The 27,248-nt window shown below is 38.7% G+C and overlaps 1 protein-coding gene across 2 annotated transcripts in view; it reads left to right on the top strand.

Annotated features, from left to right (window-relative positions):
- The window catches only part of VEGFD (vascular endothelial growth factor D), a 38,648-nt gene that overhangs the window by 5,484 nt on the left and 5,916 nt on the right, over window positions 1-27,248 (top strand). For both annotated transcript variants that reach the window (XM_054472423.2, XM_063660727.1), the window contains exons 2-5: window positions 15,805-16,015; window positions 20,910-21,100; window positions 23,807-23,955; window positions 25,937-26,037. In XM_054472423.2, the coding sequence (XP_054328398.1) occupies window positions 15,805-16,015; window positions 20,910-21,100; window positions 23,807-23,955; window positions 25,937-26,037 (652 nt within the window). The remainder of the gene's footprint in view (window positions 1-15,804; window positions 16,016-20,909; window positions 21,101-23,806; window positions 23,956-25,936; window positions 26,038-27,248) is intronic.

The raw sequence follows: 27,248 nt of genomic DNA, 5'->3' as shown, positions 1-27,248 counted from the left end.
AAGGAAATAAGAGAGACAGAGGCAACCATCAGTGCAGTGGCCATGGTGGGCGCAGCAAGTTGGCTTCGATGTCTGGGTATTAGCCAGAGAGCCGGTGCAGCTGGAGGTGGGGTGAGTGGAGGCCAGAAGTGCAGTTGTTGAGGTTGGAGAAGTAGCCAGGGAAGATCATGTAAGGTGTGACTGTGTTCCCATAAAACTTTATGGACACTAAAAATTGAACTTTATGTAATTTTCCTGCATCATGAAATTTTTTTTAAAAAAATTGTTTTAACCATTGGAAAATGTAAAAAATTGTTCTTAGCTAACAGGCCATACAAAAACAGGCTGCAGGTTAGATTTGGCTCATGGGTCATAGTTTGGCAATTGTGTTATATATAAATTATTACACTATTTTATCTTCATCATGGTACACATCCATACCTGACATGTTTTATTTGCCTGTGTATACATTTATTGCTTTGTCGCCATCTACTAGAATACAAGTTTTTTGAGAAAAGGAGCTCTTAATTGTCTTGTTTACTGCAGCATCCCAATCACCTGTGAAAAGCCTGTAATAGAGTAGATACTAAAAACAATATTTGTTGACTGATTGATGGACTAGACCTCAGGATTTTTAGATATCCAGGATCAGGATATGAACTACTGCATTAAATCATCTCCAACATCTACTCTCATGATGGCTTGTCTCACTTCATGATTTAAAAAAAATTCTAAAGCATTTTTAAGGCAGTATATTCACCCTGTGCTATTTTCCTGTGGACATACGATAGGATTTGTGTGGATGTATCAAAGACTTCTCCACTGTCCTTCCAGGCACATCCTATGAAGCGTTCCCTTTTAGGAGCCACAGGTATAGAAGGAAGTCATCTGAGCCCATTATTCCAGCCTGTTGGTAACAGAAAGAGAGACGAGCAAAGTAGCATCTGGCTGCACAGGGGTCTGGACAAAACTTCAACATCTTGATGTTTTCCTTCATCCCTGAGATCCTTAGAAATGCTACCTACGCTTTCATTTTATGCTAGGTGGTTTGTAAAATCATGGTAAATTATGGCAAAATACTCTGGTCAGATACTTTATCAGGTTAGGCCAGGATATGCTGTGAAAACAAACCCCCAAAATCTTGATGGATTCATAAACAACAGAGACTTATTTATTGCTTATACCACATGACCAGCCTGGTTCATCTGGGGTCAACTCCACATGGGGATGAAGCTGGCTGAGTATCCAATCTTGAATGTTAGGAATCACTATGACAGAGGGAGAGAGAGCCCCAGAGAGCCTCACCCTGGCACTTAAATTCTCTGGCCCAGAAGTGACACATATTACTTCTAGTTGCAGCCCCTTGACCCACTGCCCCATCTAGCCACAAAGGGCCAGGAGGTGCAATCCCACCATGCACTCAGAAGGCAGAGAGATGGAAATATTTGACAAACCGTATTAATGACTGTGACACATGGTGAGTTCTTCACATTGGTGACTTCTAAGTGCTTCTGAACACACCTTTGACTGTAGAATGTCAAAAACATTCCCAATTTTACAGCAGTGCTGGAAAATGAATTGTATTGAGACAACTTGGGAGGAGTAGAAGGAGATGGAATAAAAAAAATTCACTGATTTCTGTCATGTGTCATGCCTCCTTTAATGCATGGAAGAACGTATACTTTGCTTAGAAAATCACATTACCACATTCAGAACAACTTTAGTGAAGATGGGAAACAACCATGGCTGGTCAATGGGGTAAAGTGTGCTGAAGGAAGACAGGTTTATTTCTCAGGAGGCATCTTCTCCCTGGGAAAAGGAAAGACACATATTCATCTCAGTAAATATTTGTGGAATGTCTACCATGTGCCAGACATATGAGTGGAAATGATGTTTTTATAAAATAAAGATGTCTTAAGTATTTGCATGTCTTACTAACAGTCAGGGAGTTCAATTTGGCCAGTGGGAAGGATAATTTTATGCCTGAAACTTTAGTAATGTAAATTTTTATGCTGATTCTCTTTTTGTCATTCGCTGAGTATTCCTAAGTAACTATAACACTCACATATTGGAGATAAGTATTGGTTTCCTGAAATCTAGGTTTGGCTAACATTGCTTCTGGAAAGAGAAAATGACATGTGTTGAATGTCCCTATGGCAAATTCTTGCTGTTACTTACTGTTCCATTATGGAGAGTGTTAGAAAGAGTGTAATTTTGATTGAATGAATATGCTAAAAAAACACCCTAAATAAGAAACTGCACAAAAGAACAGAGTGGAATGAAAAAGTGAAAACAACTTTGCAATGGTGTGCTTCATTTATAAGTACATTGTCACAGCAAGACTAGGGATGATTGGGCATCTTAGAGAGTGCAGAGGATGTTGATAAGGAAGAGGAAGAGGAGATCAGTGGATTTTGATGTGGGATACTAGATCCTTAGGGAAGAAATGTGAAAGAGGATATGCTGGGCTGACTGCCACTGGCATAGCAAGGCTGCTTTGTAGAAGGGACAATAAAGTTTTGCATAAGGATCCTTTCCCCATCCAATGGATTATGCTATACTTTCGCTGGAATAGGGCTGTAGCAGTTAGCTATTACCACAATAATGCTGTGTAACAAAGCAGTCCAAATTTCAGTGGCTTAAAACATCACTACCTTATTCTCACTTATGTCTCCGAGTCAGCTGGGAGTCAGAGGATTAAGGCTCAAAGCATAGGTTTGGTGCAGGTCAGCCCCACGTGTCTCTCATCCTCCTTTGATCAGTGGGCTAGCAGGAGCGTGTGCTTGCAGTGATGGTGGAAATAGAAAAACGTGCAATCATAGGTGAGTTTCAAGCCTCTCCTTGCATCATGTCTTGTAATGTCTCATTGGTCAATAGGGCTGGGAAATATATCCCTCCCTCAGAGAGTCAAGAGTGGAAATGAAATTGTTTTTAACAATAGCCTAATCACCATAAAGGCTTTGGGTGGCACAGTGGGCCCTCGATCTTGGAGATCAGTGATAGATTGTAACAGACCTCAGAAACCCCTTGGGGTTATTCAGAGCACACTTCTAGAGGGTCTGGGGTTGTCTTGCCATTCAAGCCCATCCCACACCCATCTGCCCCCACATATCCTGAGCACAGTTATGTCAAGTGAGAACAGAGGCATTTGAGTGGAGCACAGATTTCAAACACATAAAGGCAGGGCATGGCCATCTCCCCCAGGGCTAGATGATCTGGCTGGGAGAAAACCACGAGCAGTCTTCATCAAATTGGAGGATGTGGAGGTCCCAGGCATTTAGTCCCCTAGTATGTCCTTAAAAAATCCAGACAGCCATGCACACACACTCACACAAATGCACACGCACACACACATACATTCACACACACTTTTCCTGCATTTGTATTTCCTTTCCTCAGTCTAAATTTAATTAAACAACTTGGATTTCATATATATTCATTTAAATATAGAATTGCATAAAGCAAAGAGCCACCAGAACCACCAATGGTAGCATGAGGCCTCTGAAATGAAAGATGAGCCCACCCCAACCTTAAATGGCCAGGTTTCTGGATTTCAGAGAAGCAAGATCAGACCCTTGGCAGGTTCCATCTGAGCAGCCACAGCAGCCATAGCTACAGCAATAATTATTAGAAAGTGTGCGTTCTCCCTGCCCTAGTTAGTACACCCTATACCACCAGGTGTCATCTGTTCTAGGTAAAGTCAGACCCTAATGACAAAACATCAAAATGTAAAATGTGGGTTGTTTTTTTCTTTACACACTTCTAAAGACATGTAAAGCCTGAGCAGATACCTTAAAATTCATCTTCTATCTGAAAATACCTCCTAGAACCATTTTAAAAAGGAGATGGAGGCAAGGTGGAGAGAAAAAGTTTGTCTTTGATTTACCGTGGGAAAGTTGTCTTTAAAAATTTTTTTAATGTTTATTTACTATGATTGGAGTTGCCGTGTCTTACTCTTCTCAAGCTCATCTGTCTGGCTCCTAAGGAATATCAGGGGCCCTAAAACACAGACTTCTAAACCCCAACACATAGGACACACCTATGTGTGGAAAGAAAGGAAAGAGGAAGGAAAGAAAGGAATGCAACATTTATTGTGTGCCTACCGTATACCTGACCCTTTCCTACATAGGACCACATATAATCTCTTCATGAGCTTTATGAGGTGACTATTATTAACAATGCTGCTTTATAAATGAGGAAACCAAGCCTTAAGGAAGTCAAATACCATATCCTCAGTCAAATAGCTAAAAAAAAAAAAAAAGAAAGAAAGGGTAGTGCCTGGATTCAAAGACAGCTTATTTTTTTAACTTATAGAGTAATATGGATTTTTTTCCCTTTTGGTGTGTAGTTCTATGAATTCTAACACATGTAGAGATTTATATAACCACAACCATAATTAGGATACAGAACTATTCCATCACCCCCCAAAAATTCACTTAGGTTATCCTTTTATAGTCAGACCCTCCTCCCAGCCTCCCAACCTCTGGCAATCACTGATCTGTTCTCCTTCACTGTCGTTTTGTATTTTTGGTTTACTGTCATTTTGGTTTTTTGGGAATGTCATGTAAATGGAATCATACGGTATGTAACAGTTTGAGATTGGCTTCTTTCATTCATACTGCCTTTGAGATTCTACCAATGTCCCAGTAGTTCATTCCTTTTTATTGCTGAGTAGTATTCCGTCGATTGCTGAACCGTTCACCCATTGAATGACACATAAGTTGTTTCTAGTTTTTTGGCTATTGTGAATAAAGCTACTACCAACATTCATGTACATGTATTTATGTGAACATAAGGCTTCATTTATCAAGGGTAAAATCCCCAGAAGTAGGACTGTTGGGTCATATGGTGAACATATGTTTATAAGAAACTGCAAACACATTTTCCAGAGTGTTATACCATTCAAAGCCAGTTTTGAACAATTCAAATCTATGCTTTCTCCTTTCCAGTAAGCTGTTTCTCCAGATGACAGAGTGGTTTACTATATTAGGCAAAGCTTCATCTTGGGGAATTTTATTTCCAACTGAGAGCTATGGGAGGCAAAGTCACAAAACTTCAGCTCAGACTCACAAATCTAACTTGATCTGGGAAGATACCTCGACAGGTGGGGGAGGGACAACATCTGCTGAGGAAGGCTGGGAGTGGAGTGAGACATTGCTACTTGGACCCCAAAACCAGGAAAAATTTGGTGGTTTTGGTTGAGTCTGAACCATCAGGTTAAACAGGAAATGCAAAATCCTCTTCCAGTGAAACAGAAGAAGCTGCTAAGAGGTAGAGGGAGCATGGAACTATTTGTATTGCAACCGAATCCACCTCCCCAAATCCACTGCAAAGGGAAATTGCTGACTGCAGTGTCCCTGAACTCCAGGGTAAGTAAGAAGAGAACCACGCCCCCCCCCCCCCCCCCCCGAGGGAACACTTGTAAATTTTTAAGCAAATCTAGGGAAAGTTGTGTGAAATGTATCCCTTCCGTAACTCACCCTAAAGCTTCTGGGTATTCTAAATATGCAAATTCTATTCATCACACCCTTTTATCACCAAGCTTCCTGAAGACATATTGCCAACACAATTTGACAAAGAAAATAGCACCAACAGCTTTTTAAAGCCTTGGAAGGATAGTCTCAGACTCATGGCTCTCAAGAGGTCCAGGGATGAATTTAGCAAAGCTGGCCTCCTTTTCCATATATATAGAACAAGAGGATTGTTAATAGCATGGGATTGGAATGGCTCAAGAAAAGCTTTTTGCAGCCTTTGAGAAAAGTAGCCAGGGTCCCCCCTTAAACCTTCTTTGCTGATGGCCTTACAGCTCAAAACCAGCACTGGAACCAGCTAGGTACTCCTAAACCAAAGCCTCTTCCACTTGGCATGTATATTTATATTCTCATATCTTCTTTCAAATACCTTTTAGGGTTGCCTTTTGAAAGGATTATAATTTATAATTTTTTGTTGAATTCAGTAGGTTAAAGCAGTACCTATTATCTTTAATTTTATTTTGAAAAATTGGTTGGTTTGGCTTTTTGGGAATTTGAGAGGCAAATTAGTCTGTCATTTAGGATGGTATCACATAAGGCAGCCAACTTCATCATGCTATTTAGCCTGAAAAGCGATATTGTTGGTCTTCAACCATGAAAAAGTCGTACAGGTTGGGAGCTGACCTGCAAACGGTCAGGTATCTTGAGATAGGAAAAGGATTTACAAATCCAGGTCAGCAAGATACTCATACAACTATTTTGAACCCAAGGTATACATCAAATAGATTTAAAGACTAAGACTATTTCTGAGCATGCATCGACCATTTGAAGACTAGTGGACTTGTATGAAGTTCGGGAGTTAACCTGGGTCTTGTAACTTAAAAACAGCATTTCTCATGCCGTAAATTAGTAGTAGAGAGACAATATAGAGAGTTCCTATATAACCCATCTTCCTCTAAGGCTAACACCTGGGAAGTTTTTTTAAAAAATCCTGATAGCAAAGCTGCAGCCCAGACCCAAAAAATGAGAATCTCTGAGTTAGGATTCGAGCATCAGTATTTCTTTGAAGCTTATTCCCAGGTAGATTCAAGAAGAAGCCAAGATTTTGAACCCCTGCTTTATTATTTTTTTTTTTGGTGAGAGCTTTAAGGGCACAAAATGTTTATAGCTACAAGTTATACATGTATTATAAATTGTATATAATGATACAAAGTGCTAACTAAATAGATGGAGAACGCATAATCACTTTGGCTCAGTTAATCCAATAATTTCCACAATGGGTTCATGAAAAAACTCATCTGACTGGCTAAGTCTTCAATTCTCATTTTTTTAGAATAGTAAATATTTTTACTGCAATCACAGGAACTTGTTGCACTTTCCAATGTGCAAGTTTGTGCAGTTTTGCTCTTGATTCTATTTACAAATATCTTAAGCCAGTTTTCATGAAACATATGAAAAATGAAGCCTGCCTTTTTGTCCCCAAATTGTAAATAGGTGTAAAGCTTTTTAAACATTAATTTCACAATTTCAACAGTTAATTGTTGAATTCTCCTTTCCAATACACAATGTTTTCGTTCAACACAAATCTGGGTAGTAGTAAAACGTTCATCCCGTGTGTTAGGGCTACAGATACATACTACATGCTCTCATAATAAATTCTACTGTTATGATGTATTCATTTTTTAAGTAATTTTCCATAATTTCACTGATGCTTTAAGAAAAAGAGCAACACTATGTTTCTTTTTAACGTTGAAAGAAATCATAAATATACCCAGGTTCAATGGCACTACTGATAGAACTGCTGCTGAATTTGGAAAGAGCACAATGCACTAGCTGTAAGAAGTCAGTTTCAGGTAAAGAATAATTTTACTTTTCCCTCCTGTAATACCAATTTCACACTGTAGCAGTTTAGCTAGTCAGTTCTCCTAACTTTCTGTCCTTTCCAATTTTATTCAGGCTTTTCAAAAATCAGTGAGCCATCAGATTTACTTTCTTCCCAAAGAAATTCAAATATGAATGCTTGAAATAAATAGGTTATAGAAGGCAAATCAAGTGTTATCAGGTTTAAGATTAAGACAGAAACATGGTCTAATAAAAAGATGTCCAAAATTATTTAGACATCAAATGCTAGAAAGAAAAAAGAAAATTACTTGCAAAGCTGTTTAGGATATATCATCTTTCTTAAAGATTGCCAGCTATATTCTTGAAAAAAAGATAAAAATTTTCTTGTTTAATCCACATGTTATTTTCCACTATAACATTAATTTTACAAACGTTGATGTGAGAGAGAAGAGTTAGATAGTTTCTGCAAACTGGCAAACCTGGCTGTGATAGTGTTTTAATTCAAGTTGACCTGATGCACTTAATAGATTGCTAGTTTTAAAATTAACAATGTGAACCCCTGCTTTAAACCCTTCTCAAAGTGCAGTCAGCCAATCAACAGTATTGCCATCACCTGGGAACTTGTTAGAAACCACTTTGTCAAACTCATTTCCTGGTATGACAATGAATCTGGCTACAGCAACAGGGTGGTGGACCTCATGGTCCACATGGCCTCCAAGGAGTAACACCCCAGGACCATCAGCCCCAGTGAGAGCATGAGAGAAAGAGAGAGGCCCTCAGCTGCTTGGGAATCCCTGCCACACTCAGTCCCCACCACACTGAGAATCTCCTCTCCTCACAATTTCCATGCAGACCCCCCGAAGAGGAAAGGGCCTAGGGAGCTCCACTTTGTCGTGTACCACCAATAAAGTTCCCTGTACTCAGCCAAAAAAAAAGAAAGAAAGAAAAAAGAAAAAGAAGTGCAGCATGCTGTCTTGCCCCAAACCCACTGCATCAGAATCTGCATTTTAACAAGATCCCCAGGTATGCACATTAAGTTTTGAGAGGCAGTACTACATATAAAATATTCAACAGACCACACAAACCTGGGCCCAATTGCTATTTGTCAGATACATGTATGTATTTATTACTTATAAATTCCTTCATCAGATATGTATTACATGCTTATTACTTTAAAAAGATGAATCAGACACATATCCTACCCTCAAAGAGCTCTCAGTCTAGGAAGGGAAATACAATGTGTTCATAAATAATATAGTCTAAGTTAGGGACTTCATAAAATGCTTGATGGAAGAAGTGGCATTTATTTTGGACCTGGAATGAGAACTGAAAGAAGATATTCAAAAGACAAGTGATGTAGCGATGTAGTTTGAATACATGAATAATCTCAGGGTTACTTTTTCTATAGCTTTTAGTGAATCAAGTTGTTTATTCATACATTTAATAAATATTTATTCAGCTCTTACTATTGCTATAAGACAGATACCATTACTGCTCAGGTGGTTTTTACAACCTAGTGGGGAAGACAAGCAGATAACAAGAAATGACACAATTCATTAGTGTTACTGGTAGCGTTGTGAAGGACAAGGATGGGGTGCTAGAAATCCATGTGACAGACCAGACCTAGGCAGGGGTGGGAGTTATGGAGGAGGTTTCCCTGAGTAGGTAACATCTAAGCTGGGAAAGATTTAGTTAGACAAAGAGTGAATGGCATTCCAGGCAAAGGAAACAGCATGGACTAAGGTCAAAACAAGAAGATATGAATGAAAGAGCAAGTTGATAAAATGGATGTCCAGTAATATTCCATCGTTCAACTATGCAACATTTTTCATTGCCTCCCAAATTGGGTCAAAGTAGCCTGGTCTTCACGCCTCCAGTCCTTCCTCTTTTTATAAATTTTATACAACTATATTGATATAGAATTTACTTACTATAAAATTTCATTCAAGTATATTAGTAAATTTACTGAGTTGTATAGCTATCATCCACATAAGGTCCATTATGCCCCTTTGCAATGAACCCTCCATTCTCACTCCCAGCCTCAGGCAGCCAATAATCTATTTTCTGTCTCTATGGGCTGGAAACTTAGGAGTGGAATTGGTTGGTTGTATAATAAATTTAGCTTATTAGAGAACTGCTGAACTCTTTTCCAAAGCAACAATACAATTTTACAGTTTCATCAGCCATGTGTGAGGGTTCCTGTTGCTCCGTATCCCTTACAACACTCGGTATTGTCAGTCTTTTTGTTTATAGCCATTCTACTGGGTGTGAAGTGGTATCTCATTTCACCAGCCCCTCTTCCTAACTTATTTGCCAGATTCCCCACTCCTAAACCTGCTCTATGCAAAACCAAAGTGAACCCCTTGCTGTTTTTTTTTTCACTGAGGCTCATTGATATCCCCAAATTATGCCTTTCTTCACACTTTGAATGTGTTACTTGACTGGATATGTATTTTTGGTGAAGGAGAGGGGCTGGAAATTGAGAGATCAAATTGGTAGGAGTACAGAAGGCCTTTGACTTCCTCACAACATGGGACACTCCTAAGTTTCTCCTACAAACCCCACCACTATACCTTTCCAAATATCTTGCCTGCCATCTTGGTCACCCACGACCTAAATTAATACTTAGGAAGCTATGGAGATGCTCATGCTTCCTCAGGGGAGAATGCTGTGTGAACTTAGAAATTAACAAAAGGAGAAATGACTACCCTTGAAATTGTACCACAGAAAGGAGCATACATTCAAATGATGGTGAAGTCTTATTAAAAAGACTTTAAGCCTCCCAATTTAGAAGCTGGCTTGTGGTAGCCAAGAAATTAGAGAATGATTTGTTATTTAAGAGTGAAATTGCTAGTAGTCTTGAATTAATTACCATAAAAAAGCTGCCACTGTAATAAAAAGCAGAGATCTGGTAACCCTGCTTCACTTTCTTCCTCTTGATGAAAGCCTTTTAATTATTTTAATTTTGATTAACACTTCCATCAGAAAATAGGAAGAAATTAGGAGCAATTCACTTGGCAAAGGTTTAGTAATTAAAACCACTGAAATCAATGGTTTAAGTATGTATTTGGGATAATCACACTGTTTAATTTTTATTTTTGTCTTACCCAAGTGGATAACATAAAGTTCATTATACAAAAATCAACCAGTGCAGAAAGCCGACTGGAAACAAACAACCATTCTTGAACCCTTTGAAAATGTATGCCCTTGATGAATTAGTTGTCAGGTTTCTACTTATGTTTAATTGTTAGTACTTCCACTTAAAATAGCAAAATGACTGTCTGCAATTTCTGTTATTTCAAACTAGGTTTTAAATTCTGGGGTTGAAAGTAAGCTTAAATAACTCTGAGTACTTGAGTAAACACTGCATTTTTTATGATGAGGCAAGTTGTACGAGCCATTTAATTACTTTAATTCAATCCAGAGATTTGATATTTTCTCCTGAGTTCTCACAGTTGGATAGTTTAAAAATATTTCTAAGATTGAATTGAATCCTGTAAGAACTATAATAAAACCATACATCTGCCTGTTTTCTCTTTCTTTCTCTTTCTCTTTCTCTCCTTTCTTTCTTTATTTTCTCTTTCTTTCTTTCTTTCCTTTCTTTCTTTCTTTTCTTTCTTTCTTTCCTTTCTTTCTTTCTTTCTCTTTCTTTCTTTCTCTCTTTCTTTCTCTCTTTCTTTCTCTCTTTCCTTTCTTTCTTTCTTTCTTCTTTCTTTCTTTCTTTCTTTCTTTCTTTCTTTCTTTCTTTCTTTCTTTCTTTCTTTCTTTCTTTCTTTCTTTCTTTCTTTCTTTCTTTCTTTCTTTCTTTCTTTCTTTCTTTCTTTCTTTCTCTTTCTTCCTTTCTTTTTCTTTCTTTTTTTTTCCAAGATCTCGCTTGTTGCCCAGGCTGGAGTGCAAGTGGCGAGATCATGGTTCACTGCAACCTTGGCCTCCCCAGGCTCAGGTGATTCTTTCACCTCAGTCTCCTGAGTAGCTGGGAGTACAGGCATGCACCAGCATGTCTGGCTAATTTTTGTATTTTTAGTAGAGACAGGGTCTCACCATGTGTCCAGTCTGGTCTTGAACTCTTGGGCTCAAGCAATCCTCCTGCCTCAGCTTCCCAAAGTGCTGGGATTACCAGTGTAAGCCACCATGCCTGGCCTTGTATTTTTGGATAGTACTGAGTGAAATTTGCCTCAATACATAAAAATCCTTTCAATATACTTCAACTCTAAAATCTTTAAAAAGCTGCTTGGTTTCATTATTTTCACGTGGAAGCAGCATTGTCACAAAGTTTTATTTTGAAGACTGAATTGTATACGGAGTACTGTCCAACTAAAAGAGAATGAATAATCAGGAAAAGAGAGACTATTGACAAATAAGACTTAATGGAGAAGCATTGAATTTCAAGCTGCCAGAGACATTAACAATTGCTCAGTTTCATCTCCAGATTTCTTGGATGAAGAAGCTGTGGCAAGCCAATTTCACAAACCCGATCTATGATCCTCATGCTCCCCACTCCACTCACTCCCAGAATTTTGCCTTGATTCAAACTTTATAGAAAAGTGAGAAACCACAGGTATGAGCTCACTGAGCTTCCCAGGCAGTCTTGCCATCTACAAACCCATGTCATTCTTATTTTTCTCTTGTTTCTGACGGTGATCCTCTCATCTAGTCACACTACATCCACTTATCTCTGGCACTTATGTCAAAACAACCCCTCTAGGTCCTGCCTTAGCGCTCCTGCATATGCTTTCTCTTTCTTCCTGTCTGTTGCCTCTTTCCACCAGCTTATAATTCTCCCGCCTTTATTAAAAACATGCACCCACAGACACACACTCACATCTGGATTCCCAAGTACGATAACCTTGTAGACTCATGTTTTCAGATCATTCTTAGTCCATAGAATATAAAATTGATTGAATGATGGCAAACATCTGCAGATGACAATCATTTACAGAAATGGCACTAAAGCCATGAAGCTGAAGCTGCAGGACTTATGGATCTGAGCTAGAAGACAGGGGCCATCAAAAATTCAGCTTCAGTTGGAAATGGGTTCTTTTAGTGCACTACATCAGATTCATGAAAGAGGAAGGAAGAGTTACTGCTCATTGCTGCCTGGAGCTGTGACTTCTATGAAATTACTTAACAGGGGGCAAAGGAGGAAGCAGATACTTCCTTGCAACTAGGACGTGAGCTGAGCTGATCCCTGAATCATAAATACTCAACAAGATTCGGATTCAGGACCTAGGGAATCACGGGGTACAACCATAAAACTTCTAAATGTTGGAGAAAGAATAATGAGAAAGAAAAATGAATCTCTGAATGAAAATGGAACTACTAACCAAAATTCCAAATCACGTTGATACAATTATTACTAAGAATGACAGCAACAAAATGAATAATCAGGATATGTCATACCTATAAAGTTAAAATCTAAAATAATTTGAAGAAATATTTAAATATATTTAGAACCCTCAAAGAGATAAAGAAATAATATTGATAAAATTAAAATGACAAACTAGGGGCCGGGAGCGGTGGCTCACGCCTGTAATCCCAGCACTGTGGGAGGCCGAGCTGGGTGGATCACAAGGTCAGGAGATCGAGACCATCCTGGCTAACACGGTGAAACCCTGTCTCTACTAAAAATACAAAAACAAAATTAGCCCGGCGTGGTGGTGGGCGCCTGTAGTCCCAGCTACTGGGGAGGCTGAGGTGGGAGAATGGCGTGAACCCGGGAGGTGGAGCTTGCAGTGAGCCGAGATCGCACCACTGCACTCCAGCCTGGGCTACAGAATGAGACTCAGTCTCAAAAAAAAAAAAAAAAAAAAAAAGACAAACTAGGAAGAATATAAAGAAATGTAACAGAAAGTAGATGGGAAGAAGAATGAAGTAGAAATGCTTGAAATTAGAAATATGGTGATTGAAATTAAAACCTTAACAAAGTAAACTCTAGACTCACAACAACTGGAGAGTTGGTGATTGGAAAGATGAACCAATTAATTTACCCATAACACATTAGAGAGAGGTGAAGGGGAAAAAAATAGCTAAATATAAAAGCACATTTAAGAGACATGTAAGATGATTAAAAGCCTTCAACATTTTTCAAAAAAGAGAGTAGAGACAATATTATAGGTGGAATAATGAAAATGATAATGGCTGAGAATATTAAAGAATTGAGAATAAAAAAGACAAGTGGCCTCAGATTGAAACTGCCATGAAGGTCTCTGTCTCAAATTCTCAACTCTGCTTTTGTAGTATGAAAGCGGCCATAGACAATAAGTAAATGAATGGACATGGCTGTGTGTCAATACAACTTGATTTACAAAAACAGGCAGGCAGCAGGCTAAATTGGGCTGGGAGGTCATAGTTTGACAGCTCTTGATCTAAAGAATAATAATTGTTGGCCAGGCGAAGTGGCTCATGTCTGTAATCACAACACTTTGGGCAGCCAAGGCAGGCAGATCACTTGAGCCCAGGAGTTCAAGACTAGCCTGCGCAACATGGTGAAACCCCTTCTCTACTAAAAGTACAAAAATTAGCCGGGCATGGTGGCAGGCTCCTGTAGTCCCAGCTACTCAGGAGGCCGAGGCAGGGGAATCGTTTGAACCTGGGAGGCTGAGGTTGCAGTGAGCGGAGATGGTGCCACTGCACTCCAGCCTGGACGACAGAGCCAGACTCGGTCTCGAAAATAAATAAATAAATAATAACCTTTGTTTACATTTTCATGTATATGTCTCCAGATGTTCTTCATATATCCATATAAGTATGTATATATGATGTACATAAGTACAAAAGTAAAAATACATAAGTAATTTTAAAAGAGGTTATAGCATAACTGAATCACCCACGACTTAGACCACACTGGCTCTTCTGAGTACCCATTTTTGGACAACTCTCAGTGTCCACTAGCATGTCTAAAAAAAGTTTCTACTCCTAAAATGCTAATGCATGATGTAGATTTTAACTGCAGCTTTTGAGGCTCAGTGGAGGAGAGTGTACATCACACTACCCAATGCAAAGCCTTTTAACAGCCCCTTTTGCTCATCTTTGTTTTCCTCCACTGTTCCTCACCCTGCAGCAGGCAGCTGACATTCCCCTTTCCCTTCCACCCTCCTCTCTCAGCACTGGTCCTTTGCCTCCTCCCTCATCCCAGCTCTACAAATGGCCTCAGCCTGCATATTCCAACCACCCAGCAAAACAAACATCTAGTAACTACAGGGTCAGCAAGAGAAAATCCGAGGCCCTAGACATAGACAGATCACCTTATCATTTCTCCAGCACATTCCAAGAAGGATCTTAATTCGTTCTGTCCCAATATACCTCTACATCCTTTGTTTTGATGATCACATAGAATTCATTGTATGCATATATCATTATTTATATAACTAAGCCCCCAATTTTGAAAAAGAGGCTACATACTGAAAATCTTTTATCTACCAAGTCTTTTTTTTTCTTACAAACCCATCCAATACAGTTGCACTGTATCCGCCAATACAGTTCATGCAACTATATGGAAAGCAAACTCTAGAAGAGTATTTGATAACTCTGTAAGAGTATTAAACTCTTACACTTCTAGAGTGTAAAACTCCAGAAAAGTATTTTGTCAGAAAAAAAATCATGTTTTTGCAATAGTAGGTTTTAAAAGAAAACAAAGAAAGAGGGTTAGAAGTAAGAAAATTCAGGTTATCAGGGGCTTGGTATCTTTTTTTTGTGACTGTAGTCAGGTTACCCAGGCCTTTGTGGATCAATTTCCCAAACAAATAACAGAGATGAAAACAACTGTCATTAGCTACTGTCACAAAAATAATATGATAAACATGTATTCATTTCCTATGGCTGCCATAACTAATTATCACAAACTTGGTGGCTTAAAATAACAGAAATTTATTTTTTCACAGCTCCAGAGTTCAGAATTCCAAAATGGAAGGGTCAGCAAGGCTGCATGCCCTCCAAACACTCTTGGAGAGAATCTTTTCTTGCTTCATCCAGCTTCTGATGGCTCTAGGCAATCCCCCGCTTGTGACTGCATCACTCCAGTCTCTGCCTCCATCTTCAAATGGCATTCCTCTGTGTCCCTGTCTTCTCTTCTGCCTCTTATAAGGACACTTGTCATTGTACAGTATTTAGGGTCCACATAGATAATCCAGGAGGATCTCATTTTAAGATCCTTAACTTCATTACATCTGTACAGATCCTTTGTCCAAATTAAGGTAATGTTCACAGGTTCTGTGGGTTAGGATGTGGACATATCATTTTGAGGCCCACCATTCAATGCACTACAATTTTTTTTGTAAGTGTTCTGAGAACCCAGGAAGAATAAGTAAATCCTCTGATTCAATCAAAAATGAGCAGAATGTGAACCAAAAATACTAGAAGATATCCTTTTTCCTAGGCACTGGCATACATTTCAATAGTATCTCTAATTACTTTACAGATGTATTTACACTTCTAAGTGTCAGCAATGAAGATTATTATGACAAATTTAAAATTTAGCAACTTGTTTTTAAACTGGTATTTTTGTTTTTTTAAGCGGTCATCTCAGTCCACATTAGAACGATCTGAACAGCAGATCAGGGCTGCTTCTAGTTTGGAGGAACTACTTCGAATTACTCACTCTGAGGACTGGAAGCTGTGGAGATGCAGGCTGAGGCTCAAAAGTTTTACCAGTATGGACTCTCGCTCAGCATCCCATCGGTCGACTAGGTTTGCGGCAACTTTCTATGACATTGAAACACTAAAAGGTAGGTATGTGGATGTGGAGACAAATTCTTTCTCTTTATCAGATAGTGACAAACACACTTACTTTCTCCAAAAGTCTGCATAGGGCAGACACGTGTCAGAGGGAGAATGAAAGTCGGTCTTTGATTTCCAGTATTAGTGCAGAATCTTGATTTTTTAATGTTTGCTTCACAGAGAAATATAGTCAATATGATTTTGAGATAAAAAACACAAAAGAACATCACAAAATATAGAAATAAATTTAACTCAAGGATGTGGGGGCAAAGAAAACCCAGGAAGACTATTGTTCTCAATAGAAAAAAAATCATCAGGTTTACTTAGAAAATAAAACCTGGGGATTCATCCACAAGGAGTATTCTACTGCCATACATACATAGATAAAAACCAAAGATGGCCAGGCATGGTAGCTCATGCCTGTAATCCCAGCACTTTGGGAGGCCAAGGAAGGCAGATCGCTTGAGCCCAGGAGTTTGAGACCAGCCTAGGCAACATGATGAGACCCCATCTCTACAAAAAAATAGAAAAAAATAGCTGAGCATTGTGGTACGTGCCTGTATTCCCAGCTACTTGGGAGGCTGAGGTGGGAGGATCGGCTGAGCCCAGGAGGTCGAGGCTACAGTGAGCCATGATCATGCTACTGCACTCCAGCCTGGGCAACAGAGCAAGATCCTGTCTCAAAAAAACCACCACCCCCGAACCAATAGATTAGGTATAGCTTTTTTTTATTTCTTCAAAGTTGTGTGATTTTTAGTAAAAGTGAAAAGTAAAAGTTGGACACTGAGTTGTAATATTGGATACTGGTATTGCTAGGAGAATAACGAAGGGAGAAAATTCTCAAGACAAAATGATCAAAACTCCAGACTAGAAAATAACATAATTTGAAATAAGGGTAATGATCGTTCCCTAGTAACATATGAAGATTCTTTAAAAGAAAATCAGGCCAGGTGTGGTGGATGACACCTGTAATCCCAGCACTTTGGGAGGTCGAGGCAGGTGGATCACCTGAGGTCAGGAGTTCGAGACCAGTCTGACCAACATGGTGAAAACCCATCTCTACTAAAAATACAAAATTAGCCAGGCATGGCGGTGCATGCCTGTAATCCCAACTACTTGGGAGGCTGAGGCAGGAGAATTGCTTGAACCTGGGAGGCGGGTTCAAGAATTGCAGTGAGCCAAGATTGCACCATTGCACTCCAGCCTGGGCAACAAGAGTGAAACTCCATCTTAAAACAAACAAACAAACAAACAAACAAAGAAAACCAGTGTGAGTAGGTACTGTCATAATGAATAAAATGCTTGTCAAGTAAAGTTCTGTGGTTTCTGATTAGGCACTTAATTTTTTGATGTCATGTCAAAACAACACAAGAAGCTGCTATAGCATTGCTGATCTAGCATTCTAGATTTGATTACCATGATTACCTGGTAACTGACTATATATATAGCATAATTCATATTAACCACTAGGCCAAAACTATTTTTTCTTTCTACCTAAAATTGTATTTGTTTTTTCCCATTTGTAAAAAGATGTTGGGGTTGCACAGACCTCTGTTGTTGGCTGTGGGGAAAGCTGTGCATAGATGGGGACATATTCTTCGGTAGCACCTTGGGCATGAGTGTGAAGAGGATTCTTTGTGTTCATGTGTATGACTGTGTGTCTAAGTGAGTTGACGTGCTAGGAACCATAGCCTCGAGCTCACTTCAGACAGGAATTTGAAGCTCTAGATGTTTCTATGTGGTGAATTAATATAGCCTTCACGAGAACAAAGGGTTGGCACCTCATCTAGAGGTCAAAGGCCTTAACCAGATTACCTGACTGAAGGCCTGAGGTGAACCTGGAGCTATTTCATGAAGATGAATGTTACCATAAAACCAAGACTAGGTGATCTAAAAAAAGTCAATGACATTGACATTTTCTAAGGAGAAAACCATTAAAATATCACGGAATTTGCAAACCCTATGAATTTATCTCGTAATTTCTAGGGGATCATCTAAAGTTATTTACTAAGTTAGAAGCAGTAAATAATGAAATCAGCATGTTACACCAATTAGAATTTGTTATCAACTCTCCCTTGTGGATTTCAAGGTAATTTCCTGAGGCAGAGCAGTCCTGCTGGGAAGTAGTAAAGAATAGTAGAGTTATGAAGCCTTTAATCAGTGATGTTGGTCATAATTGCATATGATTTTGATTAAAAGCTTACCACTCCAATTTCAAAACTTAGTTTTATAAAAAGAGAAAAAGCAAATGGAAAGCAATCTTTAAGTAGAATTTTAAATTGGGAATATTTTCATAGGTTGGTTTCTTGTTTTTTCAAGGATTCATGATTAATTGTAGTGAATTAAATAATAACCATAATAATACTTAATTGAGTAATTTATCTTTCATGTGTTCAGCCTTCAGGCTTTTTATATAAATATTAATAATCAGAAATTTTTAAAAAGGTTTCTTGGGGGCTGGGCACAGTGGCTCACGCCTTTAATCCCAGCACTTTGGGAGGCTGAGGTGGGCGGATCACAAGGTTAAGAGATCAAGACCAGCCTGGCCAACATGGTGAAACCCCGTCTCTACTAAAAAATACAAAAATTAGCTGGGCATGGTGGCACATACCTGTAATCCCAGCTAGTTGGAAGGCTGAGGCAGGAGAATCGCTTGAACCCAGGAGGTGGAGGTTGCAGTGAGCCTAGATCGCGCTGCTGCACTCCAGCCTGGCAACAGAGCGAGACCCCGTCTCAAAACAAAAAAAAAAGTTTCTCGGGATAGAATGTTTTATTGTGAGGAAAAAAATTAAAAAAACAAAGTTTAGGTAGACTGTGTAGTATAATGCAGTGCTCCAGACAACTCCTATTATGTTTTCTGTGATTGAAGAAGCAACATAGGAAAAAATTGGTATTAAGGGATGAAAAAGGAGAAAGGATATGGAGAAGATGTTATAAGGGAATAATTTAGGGACTAGGGTCACATCTCAAATGGTAATATTGTATCAGTATACTTCAAGCAGAGGTTTTCTCTATCCCTTCTATTCCCCTATATGGGAATTCAGAATAATCTCAGGAGAGTTCTTGAAAATGCAGTAAAAATAAAGGAGAGTTTGCCTATTGTTGCATAACACATTACCACAAAACTTAGCTACTTAAAACAATATTTATCTCAGTTTCTGTGGGCCAGAAATGCTGACATGGCCTAGATCAGTTTTTCTGCTTCAGATGTTTCTGGAGGCTGCAGTTAAGATGTTGGCTTGGGCTGCAGGCATCTTAGGGAACAGCTGAAGCAGACTGTGCTTTCAAGTTCAGTCAGCTGTTGTTTGCAGGACTCAATTCCTCACAGGCTGTTGGACTGAGGGTCTTAGTTCCTCGCTGGCTATTGGCCAGAGGCTGCCCCAAGTCCTTGTCCTGTGGACCTTTCTAACATGGCGGCAAACTAACACAAGAACAGAAAACCAAACACCGCATGTTCTCACTCATAAGTAGGAGTTGAACAATGAGAACACATATACGCAAGGAGGGGAACATCAAAAACCAGGGCCTGTTGGTAGGTGGGGGGCAAAGGGAGGGAGAGCATTAGGACAAATACCTAATGCACGTGGAGCTTGAAACCTAGATGACGGGTTGATGGGTGCAGCAAACCACCATGGCACATGCATACCTATGTAACAAACCTGCACGTTCTGCACATGTATCCCAGAACTTAAAGTAAAATAAGCTAAAAAAAAAAAAAAAAAAAAAAAAAAAAAAAAAAAAGCCTGCAAGTGGAGAAGGAGAAGGAGAGAGTGTGTGTGTGAGAAAGTGAGACAGAGTAAGAAAGAAGAGAGCTTGCAATAAGTAGAAACAAAACTGCAATCTTTTTTAACTTCACCATGGAAGTGGTATCCTATCACTTTTGCTGTATTCTCTTCGTAAGAAGCAAGTTACTAGGTTCAGCTCACACACAAGGGGAAGAGATTTACACAAGGGCATGACAATCAGGAGGTGGGGACCACTGGGGGTTAGTTTCAAAGCTGCCTACCACAAGAGATTTTCACCAGCACCACATCCCCACATACAATAAATAAACTCTACAGTTCAATGGCAAGCTACAAGGAAGTCTTTGTGTTGCCTTTATCATAAAATTGAATCTTTCCCCCAAAACACCTGTAGAAAGGCTATGCAGCATTAAGTATCAAAGGGTCAAAATCTAATTTAAAAAATAAATTATGAGAGAAAAGCAAGTACTGTTTTACAAGAAAGTATATAATTTTTTTTATTCTCATATGCTTCTTTTTTTGTTACCTTCAGATTAACTATGGCCAAAGCATTGCTCATTCTATTAATAAGAACAGGCTTATTTCATCATTTACATAAATATCAGTATCGGGCACTTGCAAATGAGAAAACTCTGATTTGAGGAAGGATTAGTTTCACTTCAATTTCCATTTATGCGTTTGCCAAGTTTAAATCCTACTGTAGTTACTTAAGCAACCAACAGAAACGTATTTCTTGATGATGCTAAAACCTACCTACACCTGGCTTTAAGCAGAAGAAATGCTATCCAGCTGTATCCTGTAAATTGCTTGATAAATAATATTTACATGTTACTTCTTTACATGCTTCTATTTACTTCCCTATTAGCAAGCTTCTCCAGATGTATTCAATGTAATTATGTACAGGACATGGTGTTCTACCTCAAAGGGAAATAAAATGCTTACATTCTACAAAGGTATGGTATAAATGGGAAAGAGCACAGAGATTGGTTGTAACTTCTCTGCAAACAATCTTTGGTTAAAGGACTGACAAAAAATATCCATCTAGTAAAAGAAACAAGCAGTAGAAATGTGAAAATGACTGTGTTGAGCATAACCCTGGCACATGTTGGCACACCAGGGCCATTCCACCTGCTAGCCCCAGTGAGCTTTCTCTCTGCAGTTATAGATGAAGAATGGCAAAGAACTCAGTGCAGCCCTAGAGAAACGTGTGTGGAGGTGGCCAGTGAGCTGGGGAAGAGTACCAACACATTCTTCAAGCCCCCTTGTGTGAACGTGTTCCGATGTGGTGGCTGTTGCAATGAAGAGAGCCTTATCTGTATGAACACCAGCACCTCGTACATTTCCAAACAGGTATGAGGACATCGGCAAGCCTGCCATCTCTAAAGCCCTGATGATAATAGCGTTGATAGCTACAACAACCTTGTTGCCAAACACTGTACTAAATGCTTTATGTGCATAATCGCATTTAATCTTTGAAACAAGTCAAGAGGGTATTTTATGCTCCTTTATAGATGAGGAAACTGAGGCTCAGAGAGGTAACTTACTTATCCAAGTTTATACGGCTGATAAATAGCAGAGCTGGGATTCAAACCCAGGTCTGTGGGAGGCCAGAGCCTGAACTCTTATCAGTTATTGTCTCTCTGATGCTATAATGTCAAGACTCAGAAAGCCATACGGAAGTTAGTAGGACAGGACGTTAAAAGGAATGAAGATAGCTGTGCTGTCTTGTGTATCCATCAGGTTCTGTGTTGCTCAAATGGAGTGATTGAGAAAAGTTTAATGAAGGTTGTGGGCAGAATTGGGGAAAGAGGGATGGGACAGTGAAGCACCTGAAGCTAGCAAAAAGGGGGAGATTTCCCCACCCTTAGACTGAGGAGACAAGGGGAGGGAGCAGTTATGGGAACCCAGAGGGAAAGCAGAGAAGAGGGTTGCTGGACTGGCCACTGTCAACTCTTAGCCTGGCAGGGAGTGGGGGCAGGGGCTGGGAGAGGCAAGAGGGTTTATAGATGTAGCCCATGGAGGGCAGTGTCCTGGGGCAGAGAGCCTGATGGGGAAGGAAGGAGAGAGGATGGTGTCTCTGGAGGGGCAAAGAGAGAATATCTAGCACAAAAGACATTTGGAAATAATTCTGCAGTCCCCATGAAAGAAATAATTTAGCCCTCTTCATCTTATAAAACTCCCTTTGCTTAGTAGGTAAGTTTTCCTTTCTCTGGTTACCATGTTTTTAATAAATGTCTCATATGAGAGCAGTAGTAACAAACTTGGGAAAGCAATACTAAAAAACTGTACATCAAACTACATTATTTTTGGTATCTCTTGCAAATTCCTTGAATGTTGATATAGTTATTTAATTGTCAGTTTGCCTATATGATTTATTCTCCTTTTAACTGTAAAAAGAGGTAGTACAAGAAATTACATGCACCGAATATATCCATGTTAGGTAATTTTTTTTATGCTGATTTGTTTTGTTAATAGATTTACTTATCCTTAATTTTGTTCCTCCACCCTCTAAAATATCCTTTAAACTGGAGAGTTTCTTTTTCTAAATTCTTTTAGAGAATCTTGGAGCTTGTGCGAATTTTAACCTCTACTATTTGACAATTAGAAAAAAAAAATGACCCAAGTAGGGCTAAGCATCAATTCTTAGTAGAAAAAAAAGCTTGCATAATGTAAGAGGGTTTAGTTCATGATCATGTGATTCCCTAGAGCATAGCCAAAAAATTGTGCAAGAAGATGAAGTTTATGCCAAGTAAACACTACAAAAACACTCTCACTTAGACTCATGGAAGTTCCATTACATATTGAGATGTCAGAATAAACACAACCTTAATGGATTGCTTCCACTTAATAGATAGTTGAGTACTTCATTTTGACTGCTGTACTCAACAAATGATTAATTTCATGCAATGTACTTAAGTTTAAGTGTACAGCAGTTTTTCTTCCAAATATGTATTTTAATAGTAGTTTTTAAAAAACTATCTCTCACCCCAAAGTTATGGACTATTTGGCAAACCACCTCTTAGAAACAAAGCGAACAAATGAATACTCTATGTAGTAAGGACTACATGGAATGGTGATTGAATGGACAATGCATTAAAATCAACTTCAAACTCATCCACACATCATAGAACCACTCAAGAAAGTTGTATAATCTCTCTGTACATCTGTTTCTTCACCTGTAAGATGGGGATAATAAAAACCCACCCCATAATGTTATAAGGGGTAAATGAGTTGACATGAAAGCACTTACAACAGGGCCTGGCCTATGGAAAGCATAGAAAGAGTGATATACATGTTAGCTATAATTATTTGTTTGGGCATCATGATCTTGTATCAGTCAGCTATTAATACACAATGCTATATAACAAACACACTAAAACTCAGTGGTTCCAAGCAACAATGATTTATTCTCACTTATGTATCTGAGGTTCAGTTAGTTTAGGGTGGATTCAGCTGGGCTTGACTCTGAGCTGCAGTGTGAGTCCAAGTCAACTTCTATGTTTCCCATCGCTTGGACCAGCAAGCCTGCCAGATTATGTTCTTTTCATGGCTACAGCATAAGTTTGAGAAAACAAGCCCCATAAAACATGTACAGTTCAAATTTGTACTTCTGTCATGTCTGCTAACATCCCACTAGCCAAAGAAAGTGACGTGGCCAAATACAAAGTCAAGAGACAGGAAACTATATTTCTTCAATAGAGATGGTATGAGAAGGGATGAATAAATAGTTTGAATAATAACCTATTCTAATAAAATCCTAAAGAAACTGCATAGCTTTAATCTCATTTAACCCTTACGATTTACACTCAAATTTAAAGCAGGAGCAGGGATTAACAGTACCATTTTACAAGGGTATCAATGATCAAAAAGTTAAAAGATTTGACCAAACTTAAACACTTCATAAAGTTAGATGAGCCTATTTAGTTCCATTCTTAATGGACAACTTGGCTAAAGTCATTGCCATAAATGACAAAGGCAAAAATTCAGACTAGAACAACTTTAAAAATAATATATAAAATTAAAAATATATATTGTGGTTATCTTTCTCTGCTGTAGCTCTTTGAGATATCAGTGCCTTTGACATCAGTACCTGAATTAGTGCCTGTTAAAGTTGCCAATCATACAGGTTGTAAGTGCTTGCCAACAGCCCCCCGCCATCCATACTCAATTATCAGAAGATCCATCCAGATCCCTGAGGAAGATCGGTAAGCACTTTTGTTTTTTTTTTTATAGTGGATTATGCTTGTTCTTGCCTTGCCAGAACTGTGTGTAGAGGATATTTCATTAATGTAGAGTTATCAATTTATCTTCAAATTATTCATATTTTAGCTTCTAACCTGAACCTACTGGTAATAACTGGCAAATACATATTTTTATTAGATGTTAGATATATATTGTGGTAGTACCAAAACGCTCAGTGGTATGAGCTCGTCATGTCCACTCGTAGACACATTTGTTCTTAATATACATAGTCTACTGCAGGTGTAAAACCGCTCTAACCTCAAATTTAGCACATGCTCCAGAACAAGCATTAAATACAACTTATTTCAAGCTGTTTGTATATTTACATCCTGAAATGAGAGAAAACAAAGAAGATTCCTGGAGTTACTGGGAAGTGACAAAACTAGCAGCACGTGAGTTTTGCAACTTTCTAATCTTTCCCCCTTAAGATTACCAAATGGAAAACCCTTATTTTAAATTAAAATGACTTAAAATTAATTTGGCTTTGAAATTCTCTTGAGATTAATTTTGTGATTATTTATAAGACAAACGACAAAACCAAAGGTAAGGATCACTTATTTGAAGAAAAAAAAGGATTTAATATAAAGAAACAAGTAAAGGGTAACTGAATGAAAAGATCATTAGTTAGATACTTAGACTTTGCAAAAGTAAAACAATAAATATATTGTGTGAGTGGCAAGTAAAACAGTAAGCTGGTGATTAGTTAACACTGAACCAAGAAGACACCTCCGCCTCTCTCCAGCAGAAAAGAAAACTTGTAGAAAAGCAACATTTATTCTCAAGATGTTCCTGCTGTTCTGGCCAATGCTTTTATCTTTATTTTAAAGAAAATAATCTTAGGGGCCGGGCACGGTGGCTCATGCCTGTAATCCCAGCAGTTTGGGAGGCCAAGGCAGGTGAATCACGAGGTCAGGAGATCGAGACCATCCTGGCTAACACGGTGAAACCCCGTCTCTACTAAAAATATAAAAAAAAATTAGCCAGGTGTGCTGGTGGGTGCCTGTAGTCCCAGTTACTTGGGAGGCTGAGGCAGGAGAATGGCGTGAACCCGAGAGGTGGAGCTTGCAGTGAGCTGAGATCGCGCCACTGCACTCCAGCCTGGGCGACAGAGCGAGACTCCGTCAAAAAATAAAAAAAAAAAAAAAATCTTAGGAGGTATGTTAGAACATATTTAATTTTGGTAAATAAACTGTTGACAGCTATAATTTGCATAGTTTTAACATATATCATCTTAAGAAGATTACAATTTCCAAAATTACAGTTTAGTTTCTAAACATTTCCACGTAGAATATTTATAATTACAGAATCACTATCTAGTAAGATGCAGTTCATAAATACAAATTAAGCTCCTTTAAAATCTTTTTTTTTTTTTGAGACGGAGTTTCGCTCTTGTTGCCCAGGCTGGAGTGCAATGGCGAGATCTCGGCTCACTGCAACCTCTGCCTCCCAGGTTCAAGTGATTCTCCTGCCTCAGCCTCCCGAGTAGCTGGGATTACAGGCATGTGCCGCCATGCCCGGCTAATTTTGCATTTTTTAGTAGAGATGGGGTTCCTCCGTATTGGTCAGGCTGGTCTCAAACGCCCGACCTCAGGTGATCTGCCCACCTCGGACTCCCAAAGTGCTGGGATTACAGGCGTGAGCCACTGCGCCTGGCCCGCTCCTTTAAAATCTTAACTCTTCTCACATCCTTATCATTTTGTGGTGAGAACATTTGAAATTTACTCTCTTAGCAGTTTTGAAATATAAAATACATTATTATTATTGACTATAGTTACCATGCTGTGCAATAGATCTCAAAACTTTATTTATCCAAACTGAGAATAAAAAGCAAAAAAAAAATTTAAAAAATCTTAACTATTATCTACTCAGGAATTTATTTAATGTTCCAAAGTTTTGATTATCCTTGAAAGCTTTTAAATCTGGTTCATTGTTTTCTTTTCCTAGCTGTTCCCATTCCAAGAAACTGTGTCCTATTGACATGCTATGGGATAGCAACAAATGTAAATGTGTTTTACAGGAGGAGAATCCACTTGCTGGAACAGAAGGTAATGATAGTAGTAGTAAAATAATAACAGTAATAATAAAAGTAGCAACAATAGCAGCAACCGTTATTGAGTACCTAGTATGACCAGACAATGTTGTAAATCTTTTATATGTTTTAACTCATTTAATTCTCACAACAACCCTATAATATACTATTGTTATTTCTTTTTTTACAATTACAAAATGGACACACCAAGATATCGAGTAATTTCCTCAAGGTCACACAGCTGAGAGTGATAGAAGTGGTCAGATTCCAGAACCCTCTGTACCATAATCATGTAGTAAGTCCATCAATGCATCACTCTGCTTTTTAATCTCAAAGAAAAGCCCAGAGTGATTGGAGCATCCTGAAACACTGAAATTGAAAGGGGATGTTAAACTTGAATGAAAGCTGCTTCGGAACTAAATACTAGTCAACTGCAGTTTACTAATTTATTTGTATAAAAGTCTCACAGGAACAAAAAGTAATTTTGGACTTGGTTTTTGTCAGCTGCATCATATGAAAACACACCAGTAATTTGAAAAAAGAAATGGGGGAATAAGAGAAAACTTCTTCTGGAATTAGGGCAAAGCAAAAGCAAAATATGGCTATTGGTCTAAGGGGAGCTGGGAGCAAAATGAGATATAGTCAAATTGTCATTGCTCATAATCCGTAATTCTGTGACTTTGGGTGATGAACATTTGCTTGAAAATGAATTCATTTTAACTTATTTTCCAGAGAGCTTTACATGGTTCCACCAAAAAAAAAAAAAAAAAAAAAGAGAGAAAGAAAAAAAAAGTCACAAGTAGTCATGCAGTTTTAACCTTGCTTGTTTTAAACTATAATCTACAAGCAAGAACAGTAAGGGCTAAACTCTAAGAAAGCTGTCCTAAAAACTGTAAATAGCAACCTACTCTCCATTCTTCTGCCTCTCAGCTTCCTTCTAAATGTTTTCATGAAAGCTCAACCCAGAGCATGTGGGGAAATTTAATATTTATGTAGTTTAAATGCCCATGCCGATCTTGAATGTTCTTTACACCCTTCCCACCAAGTGTTCAGCCATCCTCTACCAGAACATACATCAGTTATTTGGAGACTTGCCATCCAATGAGGCAGCACCAAGGGGTGAGCACACTCCTGTTGTTATACTGAACTGAAATCTCTCTCTAGAACAAAACAGACTGCCCAATGGAATACAGTAAGAGTCATATATGTAACTCACATTTTACATTA

The sequence above is a fragment of the Pongo pygmaeus genome, chromosome X (genome assembly GCF_028885625.2).
Source record: "Pongo pygmaeus isolate AG05252 chromosome X, NHGRI_mPonPyg2-v2.0_pri, whole genome shotgun sequence".
Lineage (NCBI taxonomy): Eukaryota > Metazoa > Chordata > Mammalia > Primates > Hominidae > Pongo > Pongo pygmaeus.
This window is presented reverse-complemented; position numbering and strand designations above follow the sequence as displayed.